This window comes from Idiotropiscis lumnitzeri, chromosome 9 (genome assembly GCF_059441095.1).
Source record: "Idiotropiscis lumnitzeri isolate Australia: NSW breed Sydney's pygmy pipehorse chromosome 9, RoL_Ilum_1.0, whole genome shotgun sequence".
NCBI classification, from domain to species: Eukaryota; Metazoa; Chordata; class Actinopteri; order Syngnathiformes; family Syngnathidae; genus Idiotropiscis; species Idiotropiscis lumnitzeri.
This window is the reverse complement of record NC_142399.1, coordinates 14,920,061-14,934,251: the sequence shown is the minus strand read 5'-3', so window position 1 is coordinate 14,934,251 and position 14,191 is coordinate 14,920,061. Positions and strand designations below refer to the sequence as shown.

The 14,191-nt window shown below is 39.0% G+C and overlaps 1 protein-coding gene across 1 annotated transcript in view; it reads right to left on the bottom strand.

Annotated features, from left to right (window-relative positions):
- Positions 1-261: 261 nt before the first annotated feature.
- Positions 262-14,191, bottom strand: part of vwc2 (von Willebrand factor C domain containing 2) — a 34,615-nt gene continuing 20,685 nt past the window's right edge. Inside the window, exon 4 of the mRNA XM_088304905.1 lies at positions 262-1,337. Coding sequence (XP_088161031.1) covers positions 1,186-1,337 — 152 coding nt within the window. The 3' untranslated portion in view covers positions 262-1,185. The remainder of the gene's footprint in view (positions 1,338-14,191) is intronic.

Below are 14,191 nucleotides of genomic sequence, written 5' to 3'. Positions count from 1 at the left end.
TAAAAAAACGACTCTGAAAGCCAGATTTATATTTAAGTGAGATATATCCAAAATGACATGTACCAAACACCTAAACAAGCCTGAACACATAAACTCGCTGAATACATGAAAAGGAGGCATGATTTGGATCTGGCCGATGACATGCAATTTTTTTTTCATGCTTGCACCACCACAATCCATCCATATCTGAATAAGATAATAAATAGAATGCTACCAATTAAAAAAAAAAATCATTAAGAAATGACAGACACATGTTTCCAATTTATGGAAATAATTTGCAAAGTATTTTAATTGGTGCCTTATAAAGGGTTAATATCATGCTAACAAGAATTTGATCAAATACACAATCTTTTTTTTAATGAAATGAAACACAATTACTTTCAAGGGTTTTGGTGTGCGTGTGTGCTGTGTGTGACATTCAGGGATCCTCCGAAATGTCACGGACTTTATTCATATCTGAGGTCCATGTCACAAACACACCGAAACCAAATATTTTAGTCATTTGGTAGTCAGTAAACAAGCACTGGGTTTCATACAGGCTGATCGGAAGCATCATGCCAGCACCCGCAGAGCCACAGACTGCCGTTTATTTGAAACAGGAACAAACAGCACCAAGATCCCAAAATAATAAATAAAATGTTTTCGAATCAAAGCACATTTGAAACATCCGAACAGACTAAAGAACATACAGTGGTACAAGTCAGAAAACAGTCGAGTTAGCTTGAACTTTACTTTTAGCTCCGTAGTTGATCACCTTGAACAGCAGCGCCCAGCGGATTACCTCCAATTGAGACGGCTGCTCGTCTGAACGGCAGTTAAGGAAGAGGTGTCAGTTTGTCACAATTATGAAGACGTCGAGGTTTCAGCCTCTTGTGTTCTATACATTCGCTTGTGTTTCTTTGTAGTCAATGAGGCTGATTATTAAAATACAGAGCCTATAAAAATATGTGTACCTAGTTCAGCATAATGACATCTAGACAGTATTTGTATATATTCATAAATAATTCAAAACATAGATAAATAAATATTCTATGTGCGGATTATAAATCTTCATAAAAGCCTTAGTACAGACTCCAAATACTGAGCCGGCTGACCCTGACGTCCGGAAGTCTGGGTGAAAGGCCAAGTGTTCACATGGACGGGCGCTGGTGTTGCATGCCAACCTTCCTCTCATCGTGCCAGTTTCTAACCGCGCTGGCATTCGTTCTTACTGCAGGTGGCCTGACGTTCGATCTGCCAGGTGCCCTCTTCGTATGTGCAGTAGCAGATTGTACACTCATTGATCTTCACCTCTCGGCCGGCCGGTATCACTGTTGTGTCTGCAAAACAGTTGGGTCCTGTTGGCAAGAATAAGAATGGAAAATGAGAACTGCAAAGCAATACACATAATCGGACCAATAACAGCATCCGGAAATGAACCAAGACAAGAGCTCAGAAAATTCTCTTGGATCCCCAATACCCTGTCCACCACCTCTTCCAGCTCCTCCCCTCAAGTAGGCGCTATCGAACCATGCACGCCAAAACCAACAGACATTCAAACTGCTTCTTTCCTCTTGCCATTAACACCCGAAATAGTTAACTCAAACTCTATAGTGGCACTATGCTCATGTTTGCCAACTTTATATATTATTATTATTATTATCACCGCACGGATCGTTGTAGCCGCAGCCGTGTACCTACTTGAACAGCTGTTGTTGATCAATATTCCCCAGCACGGACACTTTAAAGCACTCAAAGACCATCTTTATAATTGCACACACAAAATTGCACTACATGTACTGATAATGGACACTTAAAAAAAGGTGCAACATATCTGCATTTTTTGCACAAATGTTGTAGTATTGTAAGTACTGCACCGTTGATAATTTCTAATCTCTGCTCTTATGACTGTCCAAACGGCAATTTGAAATGGGGACCCGTAGGACCACAGTACGTCCATCCATCCATTATCCAAACTATTTATCCTCACGGGGGTCACGGGCATGCTGGAGCCTATCCCAGCTGTCTACGGGCAGTAGGCAAGGTACACTCTTGGACGAGATGCCAGCCAATCGCAGAGACCACAGTACGCTTTTTCCATTCTACCTCAATCTATTTCAGGTGAAGCCCAGAGAAGCAGGAGCCCTTTCTGGGTGTTTTTGATATATGGCTTTTACTTTGCATAGTTGAGTTGGAACATTGAACATCTTGGGCATCCATTTTTGTGCCGAGCAAAAGGGCAGCACAACTGTGCACAAGTGTGGAGTTTTCTTCTTTTCTTTTCATATTTTCAGACTTGCACTGATGAAAGAGGGTGTTTGTGACATTGTGAAAGCTGTTGTGGGATGGAAGGCAGCCGACTCCCGGCCAATCGTTGCGGCTACCCTTGATCACTTTAAAATCAGGACAGTCGAGATGCGCACAATGCTTGACATTGCAGAAGCAGAAATTGTGAAAAATGTGCGTTGGCCAAAATATTTTCGTCTAGTTTTCATTCACAAAATGAACACTAGTCGTGAGAATACCTCTACGCACTTTTGGCATGATCGCAGCATATCTCGTATCCACGTTTAGCAAATGTTTAGTGCGTCTTGTCAAAAATTGATCCATTTCCGTTAGTTCAAACAAAACGCCTGCCTGATGGTTGCATCCGTGATTGGCTGAATGTGCATAGCTTCATATGACTAATGAAAGTTATTTTGAATCAAACATAAGATAAAATTAAATAAATAACACACATAAATTTTTTGTTGGAGGTGGTTTTTAGCCTTTTTACCAGCCCCCTCCCCCCAAAAAAATAAATAAATAAAAATAATGAAAGAAAAAAATATACATGTATATATATATATATATATATATGTATATATATATATATATATATATATATATATATATATATATATACATAGATTGACAAATGATACGAATACTATGACATTGTGATTGGATGGTCGTGAGTGAGGAGGTGGAGCCTCCGTCGACCAGCACAAAGTGCCACAAGGCTCAACACGAATTAGCTTTTGGGCTCAACACCGGCACAGAACAACCACGGAGTGAACAAGCCTGTGTTTTCTGTCTTATTTTGCTGATCAGAACAATGACGTCATTGATAGATTGCGGGAATAATGACATTATAGTCGATGAACGATTTTGCATGAACTGCTAAATATCGACCGATTTTGACCCAGCCGATCAGATCCGTGTAAAGTCATGATGATGAATTGATGATAATAAACCCTGATAGGGTGTGTTATGCATTTGAATAAGACAAATTATCGTCCAGATGATGTCGTTCATCACAAGTGCTGTCGGTGTGTGCGCATTTTATGGCCTGATGAGACAAAGGTTAACCATTCCCACATGTATACATGTCATCAACGATAAAAGGGATTGTTCTCACTGTGGATGACAGTGTACCGCTATTTCTCATGTAAGAATTAAGAATATTTTCTTGATTTAGAGTTAGGGTTGGATATGTGACATTTGGATTCAATTTGTTGCTTTCATTGATCCAATACCTAGATATATCTTCTTATTGATTCAACAAATGTTTAATCCTGGTTTGAGGAATGCTAACGATGTGTGCACTTGAGGTCTTTTTGGGACTTGTTTTTAATCCTATCACCTTGAATCTTGTTTGCTATGTATTCTGTTTTGTGTATTTGATAACCTTTACCGAGCCCTCTGAGTCAACACTTGTTTCACAATGTTTCTCTTCTTCCTTCTCACCGTTTCCGGCCTGACAGTTTAGCTAATCATCATGTATTTGTCGTGCGTTCCTTATTTGTGCCTCATTAATTTGAGCTTCCACTTTCACATTTTCAGTTTTGTATCTTTCTAATATTGTGACTCAGTAGTAGGTCTAATAATTGTACTTTTTGAAGAAACCACATTATCAAGTGGAATATTTTAACAAGTGGGATTACAATTTGATTCAATATGCTACAGCTTAGTTCAAGAGGGTAAGATACAATGACTTTTTGTCGAAAGTTGGCAAATCGTTTTTACGCTCAAAATTAACTGATCAGTACTGCAAAAAAGAAGTGTTTGCCTCACTTCTTGATTTCTTGTTTGTCACAGATAAATATAGCTCATTAAATAACTTTAAATATTAGTCAAAGACAACACAAGTACAAATCCATCCATCCATTATCTGTACCGCTTCTCCTCACTCGGGTCGCGGGGGTGCTGGAGCCTATCCCAGCTGTCTTCAGCCAATCGCAGGGCACAAATAGACGAACAACCATTCGTGCTCACACTCATACCTAGGAGCAATTTAGAGTGTCCAATCAACCTGTCATGCAAAGTTTTTGGAAAGTGGGAGGAAACTGGAGTACCGGAGGAAACCCATGCAGGTACGGGGAGAACATGCAAAATCCACAGAGAAAGGGCGGAGTCGAAATCGAACCCTTGACCTCTACACTGTGTGACCGCGTCGCCACAAGTGCACGTTTTATTATTATTATTATTATTATTATGATTAAGGGAGAAACTCCAGCACTACATGTCTCTGTGTGAAAATGTGATTGCCCCCTAAACCTAATAACTGGTTTGTCCACCCTCAGCAGCAAGAATCGAAATCAAGTGATTTCTATAACTGGCAATGAGTCTGTCACATCGCTGTGCAGATATTTTGGCTCACTCGTCCTTGCCAAATAGTTTTAACAGCCTTTTATACGTTATGGCACAGAATTTCAATCAGATTCAACTCTATACTTTGACTAGGCCAGTCCAAACCATTTTACTTTTATAAGCCATTCAGAAATTGACTTTCTGATGTGTTGAAGCAGAATCCAAATGTTGGTTCCATCAATCACAGCACGTCATCCAAGTTCTGAATTAGCAAAGCCGCCCCAGTCAATCACACAGTCATCACATTTGACTATTAGTATAATGTGATTTCTCTGAAATGCCATTGCTGATGTAACGAAACACATACCTTTCAACAATATGTGTGTGTTTTGCAAAAGTAAGAAATTCTTTTAAGTTAGAGAGGCTAGCAATTTTTTGTTCTTTGTGACCTCCTGGATGAATTGTAAGTTTGCTCTTGGGGTCATTTTTGGAGAATGGCCACTTCTGGTAGGGTTCACCTCAACTTGTGAATAAGTGCTATAACCATCATTTACTGGAGTCCTGAAGTTTGAAGAATGACTTTGTAACCCTTTCCAGACTGATATAAGTCAATTACTTCATTTTTCATCTGTTCTTGAATTTATTTGGATCATGGCAAAGTGTTGCTTTTAGAAATATATGGCCGACTTCATTTAATCATAAAGGTTCTATTATTATATTATTATTATTATATAATTAAATTAAAATTGTCACAGTAAATTTCTGATTCAACAAGGGAGACAAGTACGTTTGCACACAGGGTCAGGTAGGTATGAATATTTTTTGCCCCTCAATGAATCATATCATGATTTAAAAACGGCATTTAATGTTTACTTAAGATATCTCAGCTCAACTCTGTTTTCTACATTTGTTTGGTGATCTTAAACGGTGAAGTGGGGAAACTATGCAAAAAATTAAGAATTTTAGAAGAGAGTGCATTTTCATGGTACTGTATTGACACTAAATCAGATTGTTTGTCAGGGTCTGGGGGCCAACATCCAGAAACTACCTCAGTCTCCCCTACCCTTACGTTTAAAATAGAAAAAAAAAAATCAACATTTCAATGCTGAAATAACTAAAGACCAACAACGGTCATATTAAATATTGACCGGAAATTAAACATTGACCACACATTGTAATTGAGTTTAGGATATCTGCCTCAAAGTCTAGTGGTACTAAGGTCAAATCTAGTTTCAGGCTGTGTGGAGTTTGCTTGTTCTTTTCATAATTGTGTGGACTTTCTAGTGTTCGTTTAATTGAAGAATTGCCCATACGTGTGAGTGGGGCAATTAATTTTATGGAATGATTTTAACCAGTGCAGGGAATACCTACACATCTTGCCCAAAGTAGTTCAACGTCCAGCTCAACGTCATCCTTTTTGAGGCCTATCGTAAAGAGTTGGATGGACGAAAATCAACTAATGGAAGTCAGGAATTGCTTTATTTTTTTGTGGCCCAGCAGATATAAAAAAAAAAAAAAAAACTTGAGAAGCTGGCATGGAAATATTTATGGTATACGAAATGTAATCTGACAGGTATTTTGTCCCACTCCTCGTGAGCAAACTGCTCCAGCTGTTTTCTACAGACTGCATGTTTCAGCTGTTTGCCCAGATGTTCAGTAGGATTTAGATCAAGGCTCTTCAGAATAGTCCCATGTCTTGTTGTGCTTCTGCTCCCATGAAGGACCTTGGTAAAAAAAGTGCACTGCCTGTGTACAGCTGGATCTTTCGTCCATAAAGATTAAAAGATAGTTACTTGATAAAACATGCAAAAGAAAAGTTAATACAAAATACAGATACTCTATGGTAGAGGTGTCAAAATTATATGATTACCAAATTAATCGACAACCATTTAATAATCGCGTGATCATTTTCAGGCATTGTTTCACATGAATCTTCTGAATCTTCTGATTTCAGCCTCTTATCAGTAATTATTCTCTGGTTTCTGCAGTCCTTCATGAAACAAGACTGATTATATTTTGTGTTTAATCAAAATAAGAATTGAAAACATCTGCTTTTACTTTGGAAAACTGAGTCAGTTTCATAAAGGTTGGCGAATACAGCAGTCCTTCTAGTGTGACACTGCTTGTCTTTTAGTTTTAGTCTTTTAATATTCTATTAATAATTGGTTAATAAACAGTAATCTGGGAATAATTTACATTGTAATCCAATTTTATTACAAAATACAATTTTATAGCAAAATAAAATTGAATTACAAAATGAACAGAATATTTTATGTTGCATTAAAGTGTATCCGATTAATCGACCAATTCTTATAATATTCAACAGTGACAGCCCTACTCTAGGCACCAGGTCGCCCCTTAGGACCACATGCCTGTTCTAAAAATAGCTCACCAGGCATGAGATATTGTGATTTCCGAGGAATGGTGTCCGTTTGATCATTTGAAATTGCAGTGATTTATATATATTAAAAAAAAAATCAGATTGACAGATTTATTAATTTTCTACCTTGTTAAGTCATTTTGGATAATTATGAGGAAAAAAGATTAAATTGGCTAGTGTCTTCTCGGAGATGAATAGCATGAATTATTAATAATAACATAATTAAAGGTCATTTGTGAAAATGCGTCATTTCAGAAGTGTTTATCACACTGTTAGCACTTCACAGTACCCACAGTTCAAGGGTGCAATGTTTTTTTTTTTCCATATTGGATGAGCATTTTGTAACAATCCGCCATACATTGCAGTAGGCCACATACAATAGACTTTTCCTGAGCAAGCCAGAGTGCAGTCAAAGACAAACAGACCGCAAGCAACCACAGCATCAAGCGTCACAGTGAAAAAATATGCTCTCCAACTCTGTCCCAAAATCATGTAATGGCATGAGAATGAAAAGGGCAGGAACATAATATAATAGACACACAAATTTCATATCTTGCGATAAGGTTTGTAATACTGTAGGTGCCATGCAGTGCCCTTTTCTGACCGGCAGTAATCAGAAGCAAACCAATACAGAAGACATTTTACAGGATGCATCAAAGTTTTCACCAGGGCCATTTAAAAGGTGGAATTTACACTCTGACATTTTCCCCAAACTACCATGAATCATCCAAAGGATGACGCTTTTCACTGCCATTAACAGCCTCTTGAGACCAATGAGTGGCCGCCCTTGTTTTATGCAGAGAAGCGTTTTGCTTTTAGCATCAGACAAGGGATCCATATTTTTTTTACTACAATAATCAAAAACATTGAAAATATAGCTATTAAAATGTAGAATGAGCCAAATCCCATAAAATAATGTTAGTGTCTCCAAAGACTTCTTTTTAAAGGCCTGGGTCACCATACTCCAAGTAGAAAGGCGTCTAAGCATTTTTTTTTTTTTAATGAAGGTACTAGAGTTCTCTGTTCAGACAAGTATTGCCTTGGTCATTAATTATGTTTGTAATTTCAATGGGTTTTCGGAAAGAGATGCTGTTTTTGTTCAAATAGTTGAGGAGACATTTCAAAAGCAAATTTCTGCGTTCTGTGGAATAAAATTAATAAATAATATTACATCACAGCAGGTCAGTCGCTCTATTTCTTTAAGCATCATCATACCAAATCAGATCGATAAATGTTTGTTAGCCAAGTTATTTTTTTTACTATATCTTTAAATTTGTAATTTCTCAAATTTCCCTATTGTGGGACTAATAAATCTTTATCTTTATCTTTATCGTTAAACCAGATCTTTGACCAATGTAGTCAAATTAGATGGATTTCTGCAGCAATTTAATCGATGAAGCAAAGATTTTTCAAATTATTTTTAAGCTCAGTTGTCATTGTAGTGCATGGAACGGTGATCTTTGCAAATGAAAGCGAAGAATCAGCTTTTGCCGCTTCTGCTTCGGTTTCAAATCTTATGCTTGTTAGATGAGTACACCTTTACCACCTGATACACAATTAAATGTGATTCGCAAGCAGGTCGCCCTCCATAGCTTGAACCAACCATTTCTGACATTAACAGACAAACATGATTTAATTAGCGATTCTCCTGGTTTTCTTACTTTCTGATTCTGTAATAAGTACATTGCTGTGGATGGCTAGCAACCAGTTCAGGGAGTACTCCACCTCTCGCCTAGCGGGTGTGCTAACCATGCCGCCAAGCTCTTCGGTGATACTCGTAAATGCCAATAAAGCAATTTCTTTAAAAATATTTATTCTTCTTTCCTGAACTTGCCTCAAGCACAAATTGAACAGAAAGTACCAAAGAAATGAGCAAAATTTTAAAATAAATAAATAAAGAAATATAGCGGCAGTAAAAACAATGTATACATGCGTAAATATTTTTAATATATCAAATATATTCAGACATCACAAAATGAATACGAATGACCTTTGCCCTCTACAATTACAAGGTGCTGAAAGTGGTAGTAGCTTTCAGGCATTTACGTGGATGGCGATTTACTTCTTGAGTGAAATTGGCTTTAGTGTCCAATGGGATTGCTGCACATGCATTTTCAATTTCTTGAAAGTACCGTAGGTAGAAAAGCGTTATACAAGTGACAGCCCAATTACCATTTGTCTACTGCACAATATCCTTTAAAATGCCAATGGGGGAGTTGAACACATGAAAATGCATGTGCAGCAATCCCATTGGACAGCTTTGCTAAAATTATGGAAATTATATTGATAGGCCCTAGCAGACATCACTTCACCAGAATTTTCTTTGTTGTCCACGTATTGGGATGGCTGTTGTCTTCTGAAGGTTCTTTTGTCTTCAGCCTCCAGGAAGAAAATAAGAGGCCATAAAGCATCTATTATCTCCACAGCAGCGCCACACAAAATATAAACTCGACAGGAATTGTTTCTCGCAGCATCAGGTATCGCATAACAATAGCCATTCCTTGCACTAACAAGCTCTCAAGCTGCTGTGTCATACATTACTATGTAATTAGGAGACTGAAAAATGAGGGGTCTCTCCGCCCCGCCGCAGCCGCCGCATTTCATTGGGTGTCAGCACCCAGAGGAAGTGAGCTGCTAGCACATCAATCAATGCGAACAGCCTGTCAAAATGTCAGCTTTAACACATTCATAAGTCCTTTAGATGCCAGCAGACACCCCTGCTGGGGAACAGCTCATCCTGAGGCCGAGGACTGCTGTCGTTCCTGATTCATCATCATTAGGGGTCCTTACAACAGTTTCTCAAGTAAAGTGTATCAAAGATTTGCAAGGGCAATAATGTTATGAAGCAAACGTCAAACTTCATCATGATTAGACTGCGAAACACTTCTAGTGGCATCGGCGCATGCATTGCACATCCGTTTTTATCACCCTTTTATTCGTTTGTCATGGCTTCATTAATACACAGGCCTCATCTGGATCACTCGGTGCCTTTTCTGTGCAGCAAACTCGGTACGACAAGAGCTTTTCAATAACACTCGCGCAGACAAATGGACTGTACGTGTACACCCAGACATTCACTCCAGTTTGTTAAGAGGTGACAAAGGCAGCATGTGGAAATGATATGCCATTAGCACCTGTAGCTTGAAAGCAGCATCACATCATGTAACGGAAGAGATGACACATTCAAACATTCACATCTCATCATTCAAAAAAAAAAAAGAAAAAGAAAACCAACAGATCTCAATTATCCAGAGAGAAAAGTCGCTGAAATCACTCATCCTAATGGACTTCTCGAGTGCATTTGCATAAGAAATGCAGAATAAAAGTGTCACTGATGTGTAAGGATAAAAAAATGAGAGGGACCAATATAACAAAAATATGAATAAATGAATTCAAGATATTAATAGCTTAGAGTGTCTGTACTGCGTCCAGCATAACCTTTTCTTTTTCACGTTTTATCCAGTGAGACCACCACTAATCTTTATGGATGAATCCACCTGGAAACAGGGCAACCTACCGATTGCAATCAATGTTGTTCATGAAGGTAGAAACACTTTACCTTCGTCATTCAAGTGTCCAAGTAAGAATAGGATTTTGCTTGAATCCCATAATATATTTTATGCTTTGATGTCATTGTAAGGAGCTCAATCGCGTTGTAATGTAAAACATCCATCCAAAGGGAGGCGATGAAATACATTCAGAATGAATTCACAAAAACATAAAAGCACAAGCGGAGAAGCACTCTGATTGAGCACACCGCATGTAATGTGATCATTTCTCATTATGGCAAGCACAACTTTAATGCAATGGTGCAAAATGCCGAGTAAAATACTGAAATATGATGAAAGCGCTCAACCAAATAGTGAAATACATAAAACAAAACCGTTTCCGTGCCAAGCGCAAGTCTAGTGCAAAACAAAGTCTAACTGTGTGCATGGGTGGAGTTTTCTTACTTTTGTTTTTTTTTCGAAAATGCCGCAGATTGAAGGGGGTCTTTGCGCCGTTGTGGGAGGGAACGGCGGAATAGAGGCGTAAATGTAATGTCGGCCTCGCAGTACAGAAGTGCACGGTACGATTCCAGCTCTGGATTTCCCGTGTAGAGTTTCCATGTTCTCCATGTGGGTTTTCTCTGGGTCGTCCAGTTTCCACCCGCATTCCAAAAATATGCATGGTAGGTTAATTGAACAATCTCAATTGTGTGTGTGTGTGCGTGTGGGGGTGGGTGTGTGTGTGTGTGTGTGTGTCGCTTCAAATGGACTTAAAAACAGCATTCATAGTGTTCTTTTTTTTTTCAAGCCACATCTTAAAAGGCCCTTAATTCTTGCCTTAATTCAAATGAGCCTTTATCGCTCTTGGCAACGGGGCCACCAAGTCTCATGTTACTGTACTTGAAGTGATATTGGCTCTGGTTCAGACCATTTATCACATTCGCACAGATTAGTGCTGACCCTAATGTTGGGGTCTCAAAGAACACCATTTGCTTCCTTGTACGGTTTGTAAGACGGTAACCTGCAAGAGTACAGGACAAGAGGAGTGGAACACTGGCAGAAGTGATGAGGAGAGAGGCCTCTCTGCTTTCAATATGGTTGTTTTAACAACCTTAAATAGCAGATAGCGCAGAATCTTGATTTTAAATTGAAAAAGTGAATAAAATAATCAATTTTCTTGGCTTGATGAGCCAAGATGGTGGCGTGAGTAAACGCAACGAATCCGTACTCTTCAAGTTTCAGCAGATTTGGGAGTAGCTTTTGCAGCGTTTTGGTTTATTTGTTTGTTTGTTTTTGCCTCCATTCTCATGAGTGGTATTTACAGAACTGCTTCCTGTGGTTTATTTAATGACAGCAACTGGGACTTCAATGTACCACGGAGATCTGCAGATTAGCGGACCTCTCCTTCACCATGTTTCCAAAGTGGCGCAGAAAGGAGCAATACAAATACAAGAACTAAAACACAGTGCTGCAAAGGGCTAACCTTAATGATAACGCCTTCAAAACAGCCATCCCAAGATTCATTCTCGACAACTCCCAATTCAACAACAAAACGGATGAGCGACCACTGCGATACTACGTGGTGGTTATAAAGGAGACATGGCTGGACTCTTTAATCCTGGACTCCACTAGCAGGCCACGCTAGCTTCAGGGCAGATGGATCCAACAAGTCTGATAAGAAGCGTGGAGTCGGGCTGTGTGTATGTGAACAGCATTTGGTGCACTAACGCTAATTTGCTGCTGTCCGGGCATCGATTCTATTTTATGTTCCATTGTAGAACCCTTCTAGCTGCTGAGAGAACCCACATTGATTATCATAATCATAATCGGTTTATGTGTCGCCCCAAGCTAACGCTAAGGTTGCCATGGTAACGTTACACAATGCCATATAGACAAACAGATGGCCGCGCAACCTGACTGTATTATAATAACGATAGCAGACGCTTATCATGCGAGCTTGAAGTCTGTGCTGTGTGGCCATTCTCTAATTGCTATACACAGCCATCATATTATGGTAACTTCCTGGACAAACCTTCCATTTCACCCAAGTTCCGTGTTGGGGTTTTGACACGGCATAACAACACCCACGACAAACCTTTAGCCCTGCCTGGTTCGTTACCCCTCTCCTGTCCTATTCAGTCCAATCCTGTTTTCTACTCGTTGTATCTGTTCCTCATAAAATGGAGCACAGTGCACATCTACTATAGATAAAATCCAGCTACTATGTAAGGTTATTGGTGTCATGTGCTCTTGTTATGTTTTCATTGAATCGTTTTTTTTTTTTTCTCTGTTCTCTCCTCACTCTAACCTTGCTCTGGCTGACTCTATCTCCAAGAAACATCTCAAACATCTCATAAATAACAAAGGGAGTATATCAATTTGCACTGTTGCCCAGCAAAACAGTTTTGATATACATTTAAAAAGCTATGCAAAATGGCCATACTGCATGACCAAATAGCCAGACAAGGACATGTTTAAAAAAAAAAAAAAAAAAAAAAAGAATCCAACACCTAAACCCACAACACAGACTTGTGTTACTTTTTTTGACAGCATCGTTCTGCTGAATGTCACAATTCATGGAAAATGAATCGCTCATTATTTCTCTAGAAACCCCAAAACTCCAGCTATATGTTTTCTTGTTTCGAGAAGAGGTGCCAAATCCAGGTCAATAAAGTAAAAAGGCTGCCACACTTCCCCTTTAGCCAAAGGTGCTTCTACTCAACCGGCAGGTAAACAAACTCCCACAGGTAAACGAGCAGCGACAACTGCAAAGAGAGATAAAACACCGACCCCACCGAACCTGACCTCTTCAATGCATCACCTGTCCATAAAAATCCATCCATCCATCCACTTCCGCTATCTATCTATCCATCTATCTATCTATCTATTGCTTTGTTGTATGCCTCCAATATATATATATATATATATACATATACCTGCATAATACTAGGAATGTTTGATACCACTTATTTCCGTCTTTTAATTGCATTGTACACTGATGTTCTTTTTACGAATCACTAAATTTAACTTGACAGCATCCAACAAAATGTCATTCACAAACTTTATAGGTAAAAGGCTGTAAGAAGAGTATATTGCAGAGAACCTGCCTCCATTCACAGCAGTTCTTTGATATTCATGAACAACTGTCTGGGCGAGATGTCGGCGATACCTCACACTTTCATCTTCATCCCCTGGCTCTTCTCCAAATGTCTCCATGCATAACGACCGAATACCACATCTGAGAAAGGGGACCCTGCCATAGGCATTGATTTTGCATGTCTGAAAAGGCCACGATAATGCCAGCGCATAATTGATGAACCCATCAAACGTTGCAATACTTTATTGTATTTAGCGATGAAAGTGATCAAAAGCCAAAACGCAGAGTGGCTAAATCACACAGATAGCAGATATGTTGAAATGGGAATCTCATTTGGGTACTTGCGTTACAACCTTTCTTTCATTTATTTCACTTTGTCTGTGCACCTTACTTTTCAACATCGGTACAGCGACTGTGATTTACTCATTCAGTGGTAATGCACCCCTGGATGAGGAATTTGTTATTTTGCCATTAATGAGATGAGCTTTGATGTGACACATTTCCTACAAGCTATTAACATCTGCTACATTTAAACAGCATATGCTAGCAGGGCGACATCAATGACCGCCGATAACCTTATTTTGCACAAATTACTGTGTTGGGTGAAAGATTTTCCCCTTTTCTGATGCAAGTAGAATTCCGTGTGATTAACAGCGGGTCGGTGGAATGTGACGA